This window comes from Phalangium opilio, unplaced genomic scaffold, assembly GCF_054372755.1.
Source record: "Phalangium opilio isolate 3A_F unplaced genomic scaffold, DU_Popi_V2 ptg000089l_1, whole genome shotgun sequence".
NCBI classification, from domain to species: Eukaryota; Metazoa; Arthropoda; class Arachnida; order Opiliones; family Phalangiidae; genus Phalangium; species Phalangium opilio.
The window spans coordinates 8,303,166-8,324,128 of record NW_028324194.1 but is presented as its reverse complement, the minus strand read 5'-3'; the positions used below and the strand labels follow the sequence as shown (position 1 = coordinate 8,324,128).

At 40.0% G+C, this 20,963-nt stretch overlaps 2 protein-coding genes across 2 annotated transcripts; one reads left to right on the top strand and one right to left on the bottom strand.

Annotated features, from left to right (window-relative positions):
• Positions 1-908: 908 nt before the first annotated feature.
• On the top strand, positions 909-4,609 carry LOC149647365 (cytochrome P450 4C1-like). The gene is made up of 8 exons (XM_089850216.1): positions 909-1,098; positions 2,005-2,074; positions 2,201-2,327; positions 2,393-2,566; positions 2,629-2,802; positions 2,967-3,033; positions 3,102-3,281; positions 3,457-4,609. The coding sequence occupies exons 1-8, from the start codon at positions 969-971 to the stop codon at positions 3,612-3,614; spliced, it is 1,080 nt and encodes a 359-aa protein (XP_089706342.1). The 5' UTR covers positions 909-968; the 3' UTR covers positions 3,615-4,609.
• Positions 4,610-5,835: 1,226 nt separating this feature from the next.
• LOC149647364 (uncharacterized) lies at positions 5,836-18,839 on the bottom strand. The gene is made up of 9 exons (XM_089850217.1): positions 18,472-18,839; positions 17,815-18,303; positions 17,439-17,652; positions 16,680-16,945; positions 10,983-11,203; positions 10,753-10,910; positions 9,293-9,413; positions 8,137-8,596; positions 5,836-7,731 (listed from the first exon to the last, which is right to left on the bottom strand). Exons 1-9 carry the CDS (start codon positions 18,631-18,633, stop codon positions 7,315-7,317), a joined length of 2,508 nt encoding a protein of 835 aa, XP_089706343.1. The 5' UTR covers positions 18,634-18,839; the 3' UTR covers positions 5,836-7,314.
• Positions 18,840-20,963: the final 2,124 nt, after the last annotated feature.

Sequence of the window (20,963 nt, the reverse complement as noted above, 5' to 3'; positions counted from 1 at the left end):
TCATATCGAATAGTGAAAATAGGATTATCGAATACCGGATCGAATTATTCGATTGAAACGGTTAACCGCACACCTCTACTTTCTTTATTCTAGCCTTGTCAGCCGATCAAAGTCTTCATTTTTTATTACTATGGCTGCTGGCATAATTTTGGTTTTATAATTAAAAAGAATTTTTATTACCAATTTCAGTGTACCTCGAGGTGGCTCACGGCATTTCGAATTGGGAGAAAAAAGGAATTCTCTTAACGAGCTTTTTATTCAAGCCAGTTGTGGTTCTTACGAAAGCCTCAACAGTCCAAGTAATATTAGAATAACTTATAATACCACTATAATTTTCATTTTAGCCAGAAACGTAGTGTTTATGATCATTGTTTATTCTTGCAGAGCCTTTTGTCTAGCAAGGAAAATGTTGAGAAGTCATTCATTTACCGTTTCATAAAACCATGGCTTCGAAACGGGCTGTTTACCAGGTAAGAGAAGTCGAGAGATATTTAACGTATTGATTTTAACATAAGTTTATAAGATATGTTCCATAAGTTTGACACTACGTATACTTCGTAATGCTACTAAGAGACTCGAGCTACTTCCAGAACGACGGATACGAGAATTGACTACACTCGGTTAATTTTGCAGTTCCTCTTCCAAGTTAGTCTGTAATCAGGGCCAGAAATAAGCACAGGACACTGGACATTGTCCAATAAAATTGTAAAATGTCCCACAATTTTTGTATTTAGTCTGTACTAAGCCTTTGATTGCGCCTCACCATCGTCGCTTTACCTCGAATCTATGACCAACGTTACTTCATGACAAGCTCCAGTTTGTAACCTGTGAGAAACTTATGGCCAACATATCTGATGAACTTATGATTCTAATAATATACTTACGTTAATATTGAATGAGACTTTTGTAGCGAGAAAAAATTGTGGCGAAATCGCCGGAAGAAGTTAGCGCCAACATTGCATCCGAAAATGGTCAACTCTTACTTGCCTATTTTCCAGGAATGCGCCCTGACTCTAGCGAACAAGTTAGCTAAAACACAGGGTCAAGAAGTGGACATTCTGCCTCTTATGAGCTACTGCGCACTCGACATAGTTATTGGTATTATATTTTATTATTTACATGGGTTCCTTTGTGCAAAAGTATATAGATATAAAAACCAAAAGTATACTTCATTAACAATTTTAGGCCTTTGGCTGAAGACGACGTGTAAACCGATAACGTTTTCCATAGGGGTGATCCGAGCACTGCCAAAGTGCTCCGAAAAGAATTACGTCTTTCATAGGGAAAAAACGAGCGGCTCTGAGACAGAGGCGCGTTTTCTATTTCACCAGTCGCTCCGTCACGGTTTGCTCCCGGATTGATCCCAACGGCTCCGACACGAGAGACGGAGCGACTAAAATGGAGCGCCTGAAGACGTCACAAAACCACCCTGAAAAAACTTTTGTCTTTCACGGGAGCAAACTAGATCAGGTTCTCCGAGCTAGAGAGATGACGTATCAACAAAATACGGAGCGATCTTGGAGTGCTCCCAGGCGACCCCAATGGAAAACGCTATGAGACTCAAACTACCCTCCTCTCATTCGCCTACATGAACTAACCAATCAGGGAAGAGCTTCTTGACGTCATAGGTTTATAGAAAGTAGTACATGATGCTGGCGATGCAAACGTTAATTTTTGGTACTGGAGCTAGTATCTGCTACTTTATGAGCTCATTTACGGCTTGTTCCCTGTGACACGGTCGGGAAGGTAATCATACGCTGAGGGGGTCGATACTATTCTGGGGGATTAAGGAGGCTGGGTTTCTCATATTACAGTGCAACAGCTAGTTTCAATTCAACAAAGTGTACTTTTTGTTTTATATCTATACACTTTTGCTTTGTGCAACCTTAATTTTTTCACTTTATCACCCAAGCTTGTTATTCGATTCTAATTCACCCATTGGCCACTATAGTTCTAAGAGAATTGACATGTTGGATGGATGTTTTGAAACATTTAATTTTACAGAAACTGCGATGGGAGTGAAATTGGAATTTCAGAATAACGAGGACTCAGAGTACTTGAAAAGCATTCAATCGTAAGTGAGCAAACTTCCTGTCTTGATAAACGGGAACAATGAGTCATGTATTAAGTATATGCCTTCTAGAGAGGCAAGCATGTAGCGGGTCATATAAGAACTATAACTATTTCTAAAAACCACTAGATTAAGCAGCGCCTTCCTCATTCGATTAGTATATCCGCTGTACATGGTCGATTGGTTATTCAAATTCTTCCCAATGGGTAAACGATACTTTAAGGCCCTCGACTACGCCAGGAATTTGACAATGAAGGTCAGCATGCGATGAAATAGAAGCTTGAGATAATTGTTTTCTAAAATTCACTCATTCATCGTCAGATTATTGAGAAAAGAAAATCAGAGTTCTTGGCGTTGAAGAAAGAAGCTCCTAAAGTGGATCCCGAATTTAAACAAAAAGTTTCACTTTTGGACCTCCTTTTGGATATGCATTTGAAGGGCGAAGACTTCCTCCTAGAAGATGTTCAAGATGAAGTTGAAATTGTTCTTTTCGGGGTGAAATCTTTGGTTAATTTAGACACCATTTAGAAGCATCTAACTTATTGTAACGTCTTCAGGGTCACGACACGGTGGCACTCAATATGAGTTGGGTGTTGTTTTTGTTAGGACAAAACGAGTCAGCCCAAATTAAAGTGCACCAAGAACTGGACGAAGTGCTTGGTTCCTACAACGAATCTCCCGTAGAGCTGGACGACATCAAAAGACTACCCTACTTAGACTGCGTCATCAAAGTACGTGCAACAAAGATCTTATTTTACTTATAGCAAAATTAGTAATGGCGCGAGTGAAGAAGTGATATGGTTGTCACTGCTGAGTTAAGATTATATTCTATGACAGTGCCTATTGGAGAATGTACACAGAAATAGTCTTATCATTGTGGTTTCAATTTTGGCAGGAAGCAGCTAGGCTTTACGCTCCGGCACCGGGAGTTGCGAGACGTTTGGACGAAGACTTGTTGATTGGTATTTCATATCACCACTTGGACGTTCTTAAACCGTAAATCTCAAAGCGTTTTGCTTTTAATTGACAGGTGACGTGGTAGTACCGAAGGGAACCGATTGTGTCGTAGTTATAGACGAAGTTCACCGTGATCCGGATGTCTACTCGGACCCCGAGTTCTTTTTGCCCGAACGCTTCCTGCCCAATGCCGAAAGACCCATTAACCCTTTCGCATTTCTCGCCTTCTCGTCGGGACCCAGAGGCTGCCCAGGTAATACAAATTAAAAACCTTAAATTAGATCATTAAATGTATTAGCCAGAAGTCCACCATTGCTAAGATCACCGCGATTTATTTCAATGTTAACCAGTTATAACCTTCAATCAGTTTTTTGTATGGTGTCTATAGCCTCTTAAAGATTCCAACTAGACTTCTTTACCTTTTCCAGGATATCGCTATGCTTTGTTGGAAATGAAAGTGGTGTTGAGCACGATACTGAGACGTTTCACTGTAAAATCAACATTACCACGTGATAAAATACTTTTATCAGTAGAAATGGTGCAAAAACCGATTGGCGGACTGCCCGTCACCTTTCAACTTCGATAGAACTACCAAGAACGGGCCACTATCGGACTTATTTATTATTCTACAAAGCGCGTCTAATATTTGTCATTTAGTTTAAAATATACTGACTTAAGTTAGAGCATAAGTTCATAAGCTTGTCACCGGTTACTGACTAGAGCTTGTCATGAAGTAACGTAGGTGAAACGTCATAGATTCTCATAAACCGACGCCTGCTTACATAATAATACACTATAAAACAGCATAAAAACATAATAAAACAGCATAAAAACATAATAAAACAGCATAAAAGCATAATAAAATAGCTTAAAAACATAATAAAACAGCCTAAAAACATAATAAAATAGCCTAAAACATAATAAAATAGCCTAAAAACATAATAAAATAGCCTAAAACATAATAAAACAGCAAAAAACACAATAATACGGCATAAAAACACGATAAAATATCATGAAAACACAATAAAACAACATAAAATTGCAAATAACAGCATAAAAACGCAATAAATCAGCATAAAAGCAAAAAAGACATAAATACACAATGAAACAGTATAAAAACACAATTAAACAGTAAAAAAACACAATAAAACGACTTTAAAACAGAAAAAACAATTGATTAAATTTCATTTTGATGTTTTATTGCCTTTTTAAAATAGATACATTAAGAGTTAAGGATTTTATTTTGAAAATATTTACAATTTATAAATAGAAAACCATTCGGTACATCGAGTGATTGACTTTTCAAAAATAACTCTATTTTCTATTGAAATTGAAAAGTCTTTAATTTCTTAATTAGTGATTTGTTCATACGAGATAATTTGATCTCTAAAACTAGCTTTAGAATAAATACTGATAGTCCTTCTGAGACGATTCGAGTGACCCAACATCTAAACTGACAAATTAAATTCAAGATTTCCAATTGAGCAAACCAGTATTTACGCGATGGACACGGTGAAATCTTTCACCAGCTACCAGTCTAGAATTCTAACCAAAGTCTAAGTATTGGCTCTTTTTAAAAAGACACAGCGCGCGCGTCTTTGTAGGTGCAGGACGGGTCACGTGACCAGCGTTGGAACAAAGACCGGGCCTTTGGTTTTTAACTTGCTTTCTCCTTTCCAATTAGAGACTTTCCAGAAATCAAGAATTTAATTTTCGAAACTTAACTTCTTATTAACATAAGTAACGTAAGAATGCGAGTATGACATTCGTTAATGTGGCCAACCATCTGTCAAATATTTCATAGGCGACATCAACTCCTGGAGCCAATACGTACCAAGGAGCGATATGGTTAGAACGGAGAATTTGCTAATATTCCCGTTTTGATGTGAAACGTCATATTTACTCTTACTACGTTACTAATGTTATTAATAAAATATATAAAACTCTTATTTAAATTAAAGAGGACAACACCTAAAAGCTTGTAAAATAAAAAGCGGATTTGGATTACTTTCGTAACCCAATATCGCTGTAAATATTTATATCACGAATCACAGACACCAATATTATTTAGAGAAAATGTATGTTCATTAAGTCCGCGTCCAGTCTTGTTCGTGTACTGCATGGTTTCATCTTTTCAAGTAACGTTTATGATCATAGTTCTCATAGCTAACGACTACGACAGTGTAATCTTGACTTGTCGTATGAAGAGGGATAATAGTAGGAAAATATTAATTAATAGGTTTTTAATTGGCTGTTAGATTTCCGCCACTATATGCTCCAGTGCAAGGCACTTGAAGATACATCGTGTAAAATGGCAATCTATAACGGTATCGTTAAAGAGAGTCGCGTTGCATTCTGGGTAGGGAAACATTTTTTCGATTATGTAACGTATAATTTCGAGATTTAGCGGTGTAATAGTGCGCAAGACCATTTCGATTTTAAACAAGATGCCTCGGGCATAACTGTACTTTCGCGAGATTTTAGATAAATAGATTTTCACCAAGGAGGTCGCGTGATCTTAATGGTTACAAAAATAAGTCGACTCGAGACCCTCGAACTTATTTTTCACGCTGGTACTATTGCTTCGGATGGACAAAACTTTCGACTTGAATTAGACAAATAATGAGGCAACCCGACGAATGTAACCATTAACGTCACTCGAGCTAGATGGTATAGTTAACTCCGTAGAAGAGACAAAAATATTTATGCAAATGTATTCCAGTATCAAGAACAGCGAAGTCAAAGATGGCTAGAGCTTAGAGGAGAGAGTTAAATGGAGAGGTAATCATAAAACATATCACGTTGTCCGCAGTCCCCCCCCCCCAGCTTCCTCGGTGTTTCGGTAGAGTCATACGATTCACACAACCCTGTGTATTCAAACAATAAGCTAGTTTTCACAAAATGAAAATGAGAAACAGTCTCAGAAAATGGCACTACGCGGCAGCACTTGCCACGCCCCTGCCGGGGTATTCTTTGAGACTTTCACTGCCACCAACAGTTCTCCATTTAACTCTCTCATCCATGGTTAAAGTTGGACTTGGAAATTTCCCAAGAACAACAAAGAGTTCTTTAAGAAGAGGGGCCGCGGAGTTCACAAATTTAAGAATTACTGCCGAGACGTTCAGGGAGCTGATCTTAAAGGTAGAAAGAAGGAATTCATTCCCTAGATCGGCACGCACGATAGTCCGGCCTCTAAAGAAGGCGAGGGCTATTTTGCCTCGTGCTTAATTTTCGTTAATTTCGTCGCGCTGTCGCGGGTTTAAGATGACCAATTAGATGCCGCTTGATTTTAAGAGGCGCGGGCCTAACATCAGGACCATAAGAGATAAAGTTTAAAATTAGGCGAATTAATTCCTTCCTTCTATGTTGAACGGAGACCTATGACCATAAACGTTTGACTGCGCGGATTCTGATATTGTTACCATCCCAACTCAACACTTATTGGACGGATTTGAATGTGGAGACAAACCACGCTTCGTCACTTTGATTGTTTTCTTCGTTTTAATACTTGCATTCATTCACGAAAGTATATCAAGAAATGTTCGTTCGTCACCAGACTCACGATTTCTTGGTATTTGAGCATTTGCCGATTGACTTATAGTCCATTATTATGTATTGCTTTATGACGTAACTGAAGTTAAACAGGACGGAATTGCGGTAGTATTGCAAAGCTGCAAAATGCTTATTGTATTGTTGCGCTTTCAATAATACGCCAAGGTTAAATACGGGTTTCTATCTCTAAAATAATTTCATTTATGGAGTAAATAGTTCACGCGTAATAGTTATAAATTCGATTTCCACAGCGTTTCAATAATGTCACGTGACATTCGAGTCGATTGACCTCATACTGTCTCGTGACACGGAGATATTACGCGTCGGGTCACTGGACTCGCTAATGATGGTCGGCCACAACTGGGCATATCAACGCCCTACAGTTTTTGTGAATAAGTTACGTCATTGGGTAAGTCACCTACCAATTTTCACAGTACCACGTGTTATTTAGATGTGACGTATCATCCATTAGGTACGTAATACCACCCCAATATCACGTTGTTAAGGTGTGACATACGCGTCTGCGACGTAGGCCAAACCTTCTACCATATTGGCCAGAACGAACTATGACACGTTGTTATTAACTAGTCTTCTTTAGTACAGGACCACATGACGCGCCAATGTCATCAGTGGCTTCATCTTCTTGAAGAAGTTCGAACGTATGGCACACTAGGCCAGAGCTATCACGCGTTGTGTTACATTAGTCTCTGCATTACCACGTGGCGCGTCAATGTCTATCGCATCATCATGGGCCTCATCTTCTTCTTTTCTTTCTTCTTGGGGTCTTTGGCTTCGGCGTCACTTTTCTGTTCTTGTTGGACCTTGGCCGGATTATCTTCGTCGGGTGTCCGGCACAATTTACAGTCAATCAAGAATGAGGCCAATAAGGGCATTCTCCATTTTCCCTTGCTTTTGGGTTTGGGCATGCCGAAGATGAGGAACTTGAAATAACCCATCCTGATGGGCGTTACCGTGAAGATGACTCGTTTGTCGCTGTCTTCTCTTTGGATGGTTCCTTTGACGTCCATTTCCATAGCGTCCGCGTCAAATAGTTGAATGGTTACCACCATGTTTTCATTGTACTCCAAGGTTAGTTTTCGACGTCCACCCCATGTCGCGATGACCGGACCCGAGTGGTTTATTAGCTTCATCTGAAATGAGGGCAATAACTATCAGTAAAACTGTGGTGGATTAGAATATGTATGAAGAAACTAGTATTTAGACAAGTCTCCGATAAGAAGCAATGAGATAAATAGCATTAATAATTACAATAAAACTCAATTCAAATGGAAAAATAACTGTAGTTATTTCATATTAGAGGTATCCTTATAAGTGACACTTGCAGTGACTGAACACAATTAATGTTTTGCCTACACTATAAAGAGAAGGCGAGAGTCCAGACTGGTACAAACGTTTAGAGTGGTTTTATTATCGTATCAGGAAACCCATAACCGAATTTAACCTTGAACCTCTCCCGGAAGTAGGACAAAAACCCATTTAAGGAAAAAGCGACGAACTTGGGCTGGAGGGGGATAGATTGACTTTAATTATCTCACCTTGTAGTCGAAGAAGGTTTGCGTGGGACCCCAAGGTATCTCATTGACGGGGTAGGGTTGGAGGTACTTGCGCGCGCGAATGCAGTCCAAGTAGAAAATGACGACGTTGTGCAAACTAGTGTCGTTCCTCATTTCCCTTTCGGACTTGGCGTAGATTTTGAGATAGTAGGTGCCTTCGATGGGCGGTATTACAGAGAATGAACCGACGAGGCGGTCTTCTTTAAGTTGACAAAAGACATAACTGTTGAGGGAGGAGTTTTCCAGTTCGTCTGCCGGGTACAGCTTGAACTTGTAGCGCATCGGCTCGTGCGACGACAATTTGATTTCCGTTTGAACTTTGAACGTGACCGGGTTCTGCGGTTTGGTGCGAACTTTCAAACAGTACTCGAAGAAGAAAGGAGTCACTTTAGGTAAAGAGTTGAATACTTCGATGCTGATCGGTTTATCAATCAGTTGCCATCTAACATGTAACGTGTTACAAAATTAGTTTTTCAATCAGACCAAAAGCAAATACAAATAATAGAAAGTCGGGCACTAGGGTTAGTGAAAGCAACACGTAGGGTCAAGTTTAGGTTAATCTTAAATTTGGTCTGGGAGATAGACCCTTCCAGAAGCAAACAGTACACGCAAAGGGCAGGCCAACATCTTAGGTAATTTCTCTTGCGCCAAGAAGTATAGCTAGAGGCAGTGATAGTTGGCTAGCCTCCCGCGTCTAGTGTACTCGGGCTCCATCTGGCGTTGGCTCTTCGAGGGAGGGAAATAACCTCAGATGGCGGCCTTCCTCTTGTGTATTAACTTGTCTGCAAGTGATTAATGAATGCTCTTTGGAAAGTGCCTTTTGATTTTCACTGACGTTTCGAGTAATGTCTCGATTTACGTTCACGTGACACCAAAAATGAGACAAGCTTTTGTAGTCACGTGACGGTTCATGAAGTCTACCGAAAGTGCTTTTTATAAGCATTTTTGAGAAACACTATTGCACCCCCTTTTTTTCGAGCCTTTTATAGCACGCTTCATTTGCCTTGCCAAAGGGAAAGGCACTTCCATAGGCACTGTTATTGGCCCAAGGTTTGGGTTAGGCTTAGGTTAGGCCTAATGGGAAGGGGTGTTAGGGTGCCGTCTTCTAGCGCACAAATTCGTATATTGGGCAACAAACCTGGAATAATTTTGTTCAACTTCGTCATAAGGGAAATGTGTCCAAACCATGATTTCTGGATCTGTTAGGAAGAAGTGTTCGTTGATTTTGCGCTGAAAGCGACCCGTGTGGTCCGTGTAGCCTACAAAACAAATAGGAACGCGTTATAGTATTGTTTTCTAGGAAATTATAACTGATGTCTACCTATTTCCAATTACTAAAAACATCAGGTTAACGATGGGGAGTTTTCGATAAACTAAGCGTAATTTTTACAAAATCACCATAGGAAACTCTTCGACAGTAACGAGAATAAAAGCCCGCAATATTAGCAACAAGATGGCCCAAGCGCTGGGCCTTAATAGTAATTTTACACGGCTCACGTGACCCCCCGTATAGTTGATCTCCAATAAATCGTACAACTAAAAACATTTCTGAAACACAATCGTGTATCCCTTTAATTTCTAATAACGTCACATTTCAAATAATATTAATGAAACTAAATTGTGCACCCCACTAAAGTATAATTTTTAAAAACCATACGAATCAAATAATGTATTTAAACAAAATCCTGGATCCCCTAAACCAGAAATCACTATGACCGTAAAGCGTCCCCTCTATTTTACGAAACCTAACCTAACCATCCAGCATAATCTCTGATGTATCACGCGCACAAAGTGCAGTAGTGCACGAAAATTATCATCTTGTTTCCCTTCACTCAAAAAAGCCCGCGAGATTTAAACTACCTTTCTTTCCTCTCTCTCCGAGCGGGATGCCCCCTCTCCCTCTTCCCCCTCTCACTAATATACCAGGCAGGCAGTTCTCTCTCTTTCCGCGGAGCTTCGTATCGCCACGCGTACGCTAGCGATCTCTCTCTCTCTCATCGTAAGCGTACGTTTCGCGGACGCGACCGGTTTCCCTCTCTCTCTCATCGTAAGCGTTCGTCCGGCACAGGGACAGGGACAGGGACAGGGGTTTTGGTGCCGTTTCTTAAATTTTAACGGAATAAAATTCCGTGTAAAATTAAAATGGAACAATTGATTTTGCAATCGTTGTAAGTAAGAGTTTTCTATGGAGGTTTATAATCATTTATTGAAACTAACGACATGTTTTGAAAATTATTTATGTTTATTATGATAAGTTTATAAGATATGTTCCATAAGTATGAGTATATACACTTCATATACTTCGTAATGCTAGAGGCTTACAAGTGAGAGCTAGTTCGAGAACGACGGAAGCGAGAATTGCAGACTACACTCGGTAATAATTGCAGTCCATCTAGTCCTATTTAGTCTGTACTTAGCCTTTGACAGCGCCTCACCAGGCGTTACTTTACCTCGAATCTATGACCTACGTCACTTCATGACAAGCTCCAGTTTGTAACCCGTGACAAACTTATGGAACATATCTTATGAACTTACGTTATTGCATATCTAAAGCGATTGGAATTTCACTAGTTTCCCTTGATGTTGTGACTGATATACCTGTGCCCCACGTGGTGTCGATGAGCCTCCAAGCACCAAAGATGAAGACGGCGTTCCAGGCGTGCGTAATATCTTCTCCAGGCGTGAAACAGTGTCCGGGTCGGTAGTCGTAACCCTTGGCAAAACCGTGAAGCTTTTTACATCGAATATCTGCCAATCTGAAAAGATGGCGTCGGTTTGTTATTGCGTGAAAACATAGCTTTAAAAAAGAAGTTGGTCTCGATTCTTACTTGCACATTTCGCTAAAAAGCTTGCAGTAGTCTTTGCAGACACCTTCTCCTCTTCGGAGAACTTCTTCGGCGGACATTTTGATCTCCATGTACCTCCAATCGTAGGTGATGTTGTTGGCGATCCATTTGAAGAAGGCCCTCACTTTCTGCAAGTCGTTGACGCACTTCGAGGTCAAGTACGGAACCAAGTTCTTCAGAGAAGATCTGGCCGACTCTGGAACCTAAAAAGATAACACACTTCCCTCGTAAACTTTCAGATTAAACATGCTAACCAACAATCTTTAGAATTCATCTAAAACTATTCATTCCCTGCTCCACCCATACGTGTTTCCCCCAATTGCAGTACTTGCCAAAACATAGTTACCATAAGTTTATAAGATATGTTCCATAAGTTTGGCATTACCTATACCTCGTAATTACAGCTCGAGCTAAGTCGAGAACAACAAGCGAGAATTGACTACACTCGGTTAATTTTGAAGTCCATCTTCCTATTTAGTCTGTAATGCTAAGCCTTTGAAAGCGCCTCACCAGGCGACGGTTTACAAGAAACTATGACCTAAGATACTTCATGATAATCTCTCAGTAAGCAGTTACAAAATTATGGAACATTTCTTATGATCTTACCGATGTAAGTTATTTTTTCTTAAGATTAGGTTAGGTAAGATTACGTTTGGCTAGGTTCGGTTAGGTTAGTCTAGGCTAGGCTAGGCTTTGTTAGGTATAAGACTAGGTTAAATTACGTTAATAAAGTATTAGTAGTAGAACAGATAATCCAGGCACAACTTATCATTTAGTTGCCCTTAAAATTTGGAATACACGGCGTGCTTCTAAAAGGGCCTAACGGTAAATCGTGATCTTGCAGAATCTTACGGGAAATTAAATTTTAATACAAAATACGAGTCTTTCAGGACATTTGATTAAGCTTTCCATTAACTGTTTCGCTTCATTAAGCCGCTGCTTTAAATAATAAAAAGTTCGTTTGAAACGGCGTGATACAGTGCAATCCGAAATTAGTATAAACTGAATGTTGGCAAAAACCAAGAGAAACGGCGGAAATAAGGGTAAAATAATAAGTTCATAAGACATGTTCCATAAGTTCGTTACTGGTTAATGAGAGCTTGTCATGAAGTTACGTAGGTCATAGATTCGAGGAAAAGCGACGTCTGGTGACTGGGGCGCTGTCAAGGGCTTAGTAATGCAGACTAAACAGGAAGATGGAATGCAAAACCGAGTGTAGGAATTGTCGTTCTCGAACTAGCTCGAGCTGTAAGTCTCTAGCAATACGAAGTATAGAAAATGCCGTACTTATGGAACGTATCTTGTAAACTTATGGTAAAATAAAATAAAATCTATTTCATATTCAGTTACCATAGAAACGTGTCAACGCTTGTTTTCGTGCAACCGAGGCCTAAAGGCTTGTTTGTTAAACGCTAGCGTGACAAAGTCTAATCCCTTCAACACCTGACATTAAGCGCTGTTTATAGCACCCGAAGGATCAGCCTTCGTACGCGCTGTACAGCGACGTGCGTTTCATTTCTAACGCGATATTGATTGACATTTAAGTTTCTGTACTCGGATTTGGAAATGGGCGATCGACACAAATGGAACGAGAAAGTACACGCCGAAATTCTCATAGACCAACAGCCTGACCTGGCGTAGACTAAATAAGTTTTGAATAACGTATTTATTTATATGAGAAATATTGCTGTATGGAGCTGGGACCTGTCTTGTTTACTGATTCACGTGAAACAGTCGAGTGCATGCCGGCTCTTGCCGCGGTATTGGTCGTGGTATTTATTGCCTTATATGGGTCTACTACGGCAATTGGGTGAAAGACATTTGGGAGTGTTGGAATTGGGTGTTCGAAAATTTGGAGAATTTAAAATTGGGTGAGCGACAATTTGGTGTCGATGAAACAGATAGAGAGTCAATTGGACGAATTGATAAATTATTTTTCAAAAAGTACATATTGGTGGTAAAACAATAACAGTTTGGCAAAAGACAAAACCTAACCTATCTCAACCAAACCTAAGCACTTTCATATTTACGAGGCTATTGCTCACAATTTATCATAGAGTTCATTGTTTTAAATTATAACTGAGAATGACAAGATACTTGTCATTTTTAAAAAAATAAAAATTTATTCATCCAATTGACGCGTCTGTCAGTTTCATTGACACCAAATTGTCGCTCATCCAATTTTCGGACAACCAATTTTCAAGGCTTCAAATTGTCACGTTCCCAATTGTCAGACACCCTATCGTCGTCACCCAAATCATTCTTTCACTCAATTGTCGTGTTCCCCTACGGAAGACGACGAGGAAACTGACCAAACTGTCCCCGAGACTGTCCCCTACCAGTCTTTTTTACTTAGGCTGATCTTCGTTCACTCGCCAAATGTTAATTCCCTTAATTATCAATTAGCAACAGGAAGTGGGTATCTTTTTGCTGCTTTTTCTTCCGGCGCTTAATTTTGTAAGAGTCGTAAAGGAAGTAAGGTAATCAATAATTAAGGCGATACGGTCAAGCGGCCTTTAAGTTTGCCCCAGTTTTCTTGAATCGCGCTGAAAGGCCTTCGAAGCGTGCATGCATGCCTTAATTGCCACTGCATGCATTGCCGGGTAATTCATTATTTCGTGAACGTTGGTTCGTTGATCTACCAAGAGGTCATACGAAATGGTACGACGGTCCCCCCTTTTCTCCTTCGCGTGATGAAACGAGTTCAAAATCCCGAATGCTTCATTTATCACGCCTTGACTTGAACTCGAAAGCGTTTTGCAGTATAGCTTTTTTCAATTTGACATGTATATACCGAACGTGGATTTTCTTGGAATCGTATTAACCGAAATTTTACCATAAAAGTTCAAGGGTTTATTATAATTTGTTCCGCAATTTTGGTCATATTACATACATGGTGTCAAAAGTATATAGAATATAAAAACAAAAGGTACACTTCATTAACAATTCCCTGCCTTTGACTGTAGACGACATGTGTGAACTGAGAAGCAAACTACCCTCCGCTCAATCACCACCTACACGAATTAACTAATCAGGGAAGAGCTTCCTGAAGTCATAGGTCTTTAGAAAGTAGTACATAATGCTGGCAATCCAAACGTTAATTATGGTAATGCTACTTTAGAAGCCAATTCACGGCTTGTTCCCTGTGCCACGGTCGGGAAGATAATCATACGCAGAGGGGGGTCGACACTATTCTGAGTGGTAAAGAACGGCTTGCCATGGTGTTTTAAAGGAGTGCAAACTGGGAATTGTTTCCTAGACAATAAACACTAACACCCTATAGTTCATTCTCAACTGCTAAAAGAGGAACCATATTTTCACGCCACTCTAGTGACGCAGATTTCATAACCACTAAGAAGCAAACGTTGGTATATAGACGTGGCTATAATTGTAAACAATCACTTCTTAAATCGTTAAACACTTCATTCAATTACAGGTATTAACTTCAATTACAGTCCCCCGCCTTTCAAAGTCGTTGGGGTTCAGGGTCTCCGATGTCAAGTTCAAATGAAGTCAGGGAGGCCAGGCTAAATTGAATCTGACAAAAGTGACACTCGATGAAAATTCCAATATGCAAATACCGTCTGTCGGTCTGCCTACTAGTTGATTTGATTTAGATTGATTAAATGGGTGGGGAAAATTGGTCCCAAATTGGAGCCAATACCTTCCAAGGTAGAAGACGGGTAGACGTAACGCGTGCCAACGAAAGCTCTAGACTCGGATGGATCGTTAATTAATCAATAGCCATTTTAAAAGCTCTCTCTCTCTCTTTCTCTCTCTCTCTCTTTCTCTCTCTCTCTTTCTCTCTCTCTCTCTCTTTCTCTCTCTCTCTCTCTCTCCCTCTTATTCTCTCTCTCTCGCTACCGTTACCTCCCCCGCATTAAGAAAGCGTACAGTTATTCAAGGGCATATGCCTTCAGAAAAGCTTTCAATTCTCACATACTCGGAGTGGGAGTCCACGAAGTAGTGTTTTCAAAACGGAATTCAACGTTTTGTCACGAAAGATGAATTAAAACGTTACTAAAAAGGGTTCAAACTGACATAACCGGTGTATATATCACAGAGTCGGGGTAGTTTTAAGTCTATTATTGGCCTAAAAGTAATTATTGACTCACTGTCTCTGGGAGTGTAGGCCATATAACATTCGTATATTCACCACTACGTTTCAATTATTATATAAAAGCATAAGTTTATAAGATATGTTCCAATGCTAGAGACTTACATCTCGAGCTAGTTCGAGAACGACAAGCGAGAACTGACTACACTCGGTTTTGCAGTCCATCTTTCTATTTAGTCTGTACCAAGCCTTTGACAGCGTCTCACCAGGCGTCACTTTACCCTGAATCTATGACCTAGCTACGTCACTTCATGAAAGGCTCTCAAATGACAAACTTAAAGAAGATATCTTAGGAACTTATGGTTTTATTTGATTCATGGCTTAATATTTTGGTTTCCTCGTGGTGGTCTTGGGCAAAGATGAAACACTGCATGTGGTCTTTTATGGTCTTAGGTGTGTCACGGGGATCTCCGTATATATCGTTTCCGCTGATCCCTGCCCCTAATGTATTGATTCTTCATAACCATTGTAATCCAACAAAGACTATTACTGGACCTTCAACGAACAAAGGAAACGTTCAAGGTCGCCTAGAAGCATAGCTACGGAACGGCACCCTCCCCTTTTTGCTAACAATGCATCCGACATATAGTTGAAGACACGTCATATATACTTTGTATAGGCAAGATTTCTCTATTTTGCACTGATTTCGTAATTGGATTTTTATATAACTCAATATATAAACTTATATCAGAAGGGGATAATACAAGAAGGATGACACTCTGTATCGTCTCAATACTTTAGTTGTGTAACGTCATTCTTCCCAGGCTCACCCCTTTTTGTTTGCTCTTCTGCTCATCAAATTTAATTCAGATGGGCATGGCATCGTGAGGGGTGAATTCAATAACTGTTTGGTATTTACTAAATCCTCAGCAATCAACCCACAAACTTTGATTGTCTTGATGTGGGGCAAAAATCCACAAGCTCATGCACCTTGGCATATAGTTCAGCGCTAATAGAGTAATGATGAGGGAACTATTTATCGCGTATGTGATTCGGTTTAGTAAACGTCTCCAAATGTAAAATGATGTTGGGAAGAATAATGTTACAATTACCCGCTTTGTGGTACACTTCTCTGGAAGAGAAGTATTATATCCTTCTGCTTATATCTATTTCAAGCGTGGGATTGTTATTTCTAAATTCGTTATTTTCCAAATTTGACCTCAGTAATTTGATATTCAGTAACACCAATAGATATGTCCCATATGTTCCCACACTTCGTAATGCTAGTGCGGGAAGGACAAGTGTAGAATTGAAAACACCCGGTTTTGCAGTCCATCGTCCTATTTAGTCTGTACTAAGCCTTCGACAGCGCCTGACCACACGTCGCCGCTTTACGAGAATCTATGACCCATCCACCACTTCATGACAAACTCTCAGTAACCAGTGACAAACTTATGGAACATATCTTATGAACTAATGGTAACACTAGAGGGAGGTTAAAATTACAAGTGGTTTGAATGAATTCTTCTCAAGGTTGGAACGGATTCGAACCCCTACCCATTATGAAGGTTCGATTTCATTTTCGACTTTTTAACATTTATAATAAAAATTAGCAATCCTACCTCGCTAACGTGTTCGTCGATTTCCTTGAAGACCGCCATATTGGGGATCATTTCCCTCTTCTTGCAAGGGGGCGGATGTGCGGCGAACTCGGGGGCCTCATCCGTGATGGGATCGTTGTCGGTCTGGACGGCCGAGTCGCGTTTAGGAACCTCCACTACCCGATAGGAGACGGACACCGAGGGCTCGGTCAATGAGTCCTCAACATCTTCTAACAGCCTAGCTATACTGTCGTGGATACCAGCGCCCTTTATCGTCATCTGCCCATCTGAAAAGATACGTTGCGAAATAGATTAGCGAAAGAAACCGCGGTAAAAGTGAAAGTAACGAAAGAGGATATAAAGAAACGGAGTAGAACGATAGCCTGGATAGTTCTCGCTTTGTAAGTTATACTCTCAACTACCGGTAAGAGCGCCCTCTTACTGCTTGAACCATGGCAGTGTTTCCCAAAGGGTGAGTGACTCTTACTTTACCGCGTTATATTCAGTTCTTGTTGTGTTTTTGGAGCTACTTCCGGCACTAATTTTCTTGGTATACACCTGATTATCAATGTCTAAATCACTCACGGCACCAACGTGTTTAGTATAGAACGCAATCAGCCAATGTGAAAACCAGAAATTCAGGAATATTTTTGGCAAGATATTCCCTTAAAGGCTAATGCGTCTACTCCTTTATGTTTAAACCAATAAATAAATAAGAAATCCAAGAACCTCAACGCTCGTTTCTAAAAACAATTTGATAAAACATGAAGTATGTCTCACTTTCTAATTCTTTCTCAATGTGCGCGATGGGTGAGGCGTCAATGGTGTCGAAGATGTTGAGGTCGGAGTCGGCGGCGTTGGCGGCGAGGGCTCGCGTTACTGGGTCCGTCTGAGCCTCAAAGTCCGCCGTCGTTGGCAGCTCCAGGTAGTTTTTGTTCTTTAATAGTAATTGCTTGTCCCTCCTGAAGTTTACGGATGGATCGGAAGACTTTACCTAAAAGCGCCATTAAAATTATTGTACTAGACAAAAACTAGATGGAAGATTTTAGGTTTTGATAAATTAAACTTGAAAGAATTGGTAACCCTTACTGTTAGGTAATTTGTCAGAGGCTTAAAATTAGTTAAAAAAAAACTTGGTATAACAATTTGATCTTACTCTGAGCAGGTTCCTAACATTTTTTAGCTCGTTATTATCATTGGTCTTTCTGGCGATGACCATAATGTCCGTTTGCGTGAAATGGTCAGTCTTGCTGTTGACCACTTGTATCCCGATATCTATTGTCACTTTATTGGCTTGTTGTTTAATGTCCAAGTGCATCATGCGTCGCCCCAGGACGACTATATGATGCTCTGTCTGGACCAGAACGCTCTTAACATCGTCGGTGGGAGATTCCGTCGAGTGGTGGGTTTGCGTTTCAACGTCCGAGATCAGCGGCCTCAAGGGCATCATCGGGTTGATGTGGCCGCTACCCGCCGAGGACAAGCCCGGTAATCCGCCCGAACTCTTCGACTCCCGCACCACTTGGTTCTTGTGATGGTGGACGTAGTTCTGATTGTCGTCCAGAAGTTCTTGGATATCCTCCGTGTACGCGAAAGGCAAATCTGTTTGTGTTGTTCTGTCAACCAGATCGAGCAAGTTGTCGACCTGAGAAATATAGCCAAAAATTTCGGTTAACACACGAGCTTTAAGAGAAATTACGTCAGAGATGGTTTGCGTAAGCACGGTAGGCTCAGAACCCTAGTACGCTAAGGTAAAGTGTCTACAATACAGCTCCATGACGCAATGGACCCAAGTAATCGAGTGGTTGGTTACCTGAACTCCCTTTTCGAGTAGAAGGACATCGCTGGCCTTAGCAGCGGGTGTCTTGTTTCCGTTGGTTCCATTGGGGCTGATCCAAGCGATGTGCGGTAAGATGACGGCTTTGCTCAGCGGGGAAACAACGTGGCTTCCAGCCCGGCTGCTCCCGCAGCCCATGGCACGACACGCCCCAACTCGACTTCTAAGCTACAATATCCACTTCCAATCTTCAACGCAGTTCTACAATAAATTGGAATGAAATCATTTATAAAAAGATACGTCGTTGATCGCGATAAAATTTTGCAGTTTGCTTCAGTTCTTCTCTTTCTAGGTTGGGACAGAGGTGATAGATACCCTAGCTAATAAGACTGCAAAGAATGTTATCTTCTAGACCCCGTAACATTTTAGCGTTATGAGTAACCCCGAACTAAACACCGTTTTATTGACCTTGAAAGCTGCGAAAAATTTGTTTCTAAAAATATAACAACATCATGCAGATATTCTTTCTAGGGAATGAGGATAAAAATTATTTGATGTTCAGTGTCAAGATAGACAGGAAACACTTCCGGGTTTTCCACTTCCTTATAAAAGATATGTTCCGTATGTTTGTCACTGGTTACAAACTGGAGCTTGTCATGAAGTGACGTAGGTCATAGATTCTCCTAAAGCCAAGTCTGGTGAGACGCTGTCAAAGACTTAGTACAGATTATTTAATTCTCGCTTATGGTTCTCGAACTAGCCCTCATTAAGTGTGGTGTCATACTTATGGAACATATCTTATAAACTTATGGTATAACTGATAATGAAAAGAAAGCCAAAGATGTCCCTTATGAATTTCTTTCCCTCTGTTGTCCATCGTAATTAATTAACAATGATTATTACATTTTCTTATTAAGTGAAATGGGTAGAAAGGAAGGAAGGAAATTAGCGTTGACCACTAGCGACGGAAGGGACGCCCCGCACTTCCGGTAGACGCGATTAAAGGCGCACCTTGTAGGAAATGAATGAAATGGGAAATTGCTCTTGTTAAGCAAGCGGAAGTTTCTCGTACAACACGCACCCCACCCCTTAAAACAAACTCAGTCATTCTATAATTCAGATTTCCCTTAAACACCGCGAACCGAGATTATCGGATCAACTACGAAAATCCTAGATGGGGTTCATAAAACATATTGATATAATTCATTTTGTTTTTCAAAAGGTCTGTCAAAATTTATAGGTGGTGTTCATTGGGCGATTTTGAATAGAAAATGTTCAATGACATTTTGATAGAAGGGACACCGTTTTCAAGTTACGATCATCGGAGTGTTTTAAGGATGACCCCTTAGTTAAGAAACTATTCAGTTATTAATAAAATAATTAAATTTAATTTTGATCTGGCAAAATTTCACTAGCAACTTCGAAAACTTTCAGGAAGACAGTATGTTATATAGGATCACTTCAATCAAAAATCGACAAAAAGGTAGCTCGTTGAACAGTGATCAAGTCGGCGTCTGGTAGTTTTCTTGCCTACACATTAGCAATACAAATTCTCTACTCCCTGTAAATCCGCCAGACCCTGTATAACACCGAAAGTTCATAAATAAAAACCAGAAGTTTACTTCTTTCACAGCTTCCAGCCATTGGCTGTAGACGCCGTGTAAGATGAGAAACAAATGACCCTCCTCTCAACTCTTAGACGAATTAACCAATCATAGAAGAGGTTTTTTGTGTGTCAAAGGTCTATAGAAAATAGTTCTCTATGGTGTCGATTACAACGTTAATTCTAGGCTACTATACTGAGCCTATTCACGCGTGTTCCCTGTGCTACGGAGGGAATTATGTATTAAAATGTTGGGAAAATTATATTACCGTTCTGATCAATACCAAAAATAATTACAAATTAAAAATTGCCGTTCAAAGAAATGACGAAAGTATTTCGTAATTAGCCATGGTTAATTACCATGTAATTAAGATATGTTATAAATTGGTTTGTAATCCGCTACAGTATTTGATAAATTACCCACTCAGTTCTATAGAATACACATTAGTCCCTGGATCCTTCTATTTGTTTTACTTAAATTTGGTATAAGTTTCGAGAAGTAGGAACAAATGTAAAGACTTTGAAATCGTTGACTAATAATTGATTATTATAAAAATTAAATTGCCGTTCTACGAGTAACCAGATTCATGGTGTAACTTATTACCATGAGTCTCTAAACCTTTCAAATTACCTCGTTATAACTTTAAAAAACTAAACGTTAATTGTCTTTTAAGGGTGTTGAAATGAAAATCACCATTCACCAATTCACAGACGCGTAGCGTTAATCCTTCAACGCACCAAATCACGAACACAACTTAATTCAAATTCAATTTACCGAACTAGAAAACCATCGAGATAATCGCGCTTAAAATTTTCCAATCGGGTAACGTTATCCACAGCAGGGTGTAAATGACAACATCGGGCACCATTTAAGACGACAAACACGGACGGTTCCCTAAGGAGCTAGGAGACGTGGACTTAACTT

Coding starts and splice junctions, on each gene's coding strand:
- LOC149647364 (XM_089850217.1), bottom strand. CDS start 18,633: ATGGGCTGCGGGAGCAGCCGGGCTGGAAGCCACGTTGTTTCCCCGCTG. Junction 16,946..17,438: donor CATTGAGAAAGAATTAGAAA/GTGAGACATACT, acceptor GTATCTTTTCAG/ATGGGCAGATGACGATAAAG. Junction 8,597..9,292: donor GTTGAACAAAATTATTCCAG/GTTTGTTGCCCA, acceptor GTTACATGTTAG/ATGGCAACTGATTGATAAAC.
- LOC149647365 (XM_089850216.1), top strand. CDS start 969: ATGGTCAACTCTTACTTGCCTATTTTCCAGGAATGCGCCCTGACTCTA. Junction 2,567..2,628: donor TTGAAATTGTTCTTTTCGGG/GTGAAATCTTTG, acceptor TAACGTCTTCAG/GGTCACGACACGGTGGCACT. Junction 2,803..2,966: donor ACTTAGACTGCGTCATCAAA/GTACGTGCAACA, acceptor CAATTTTGGCAG/GAAGCAGCTAGGCTTTACGC.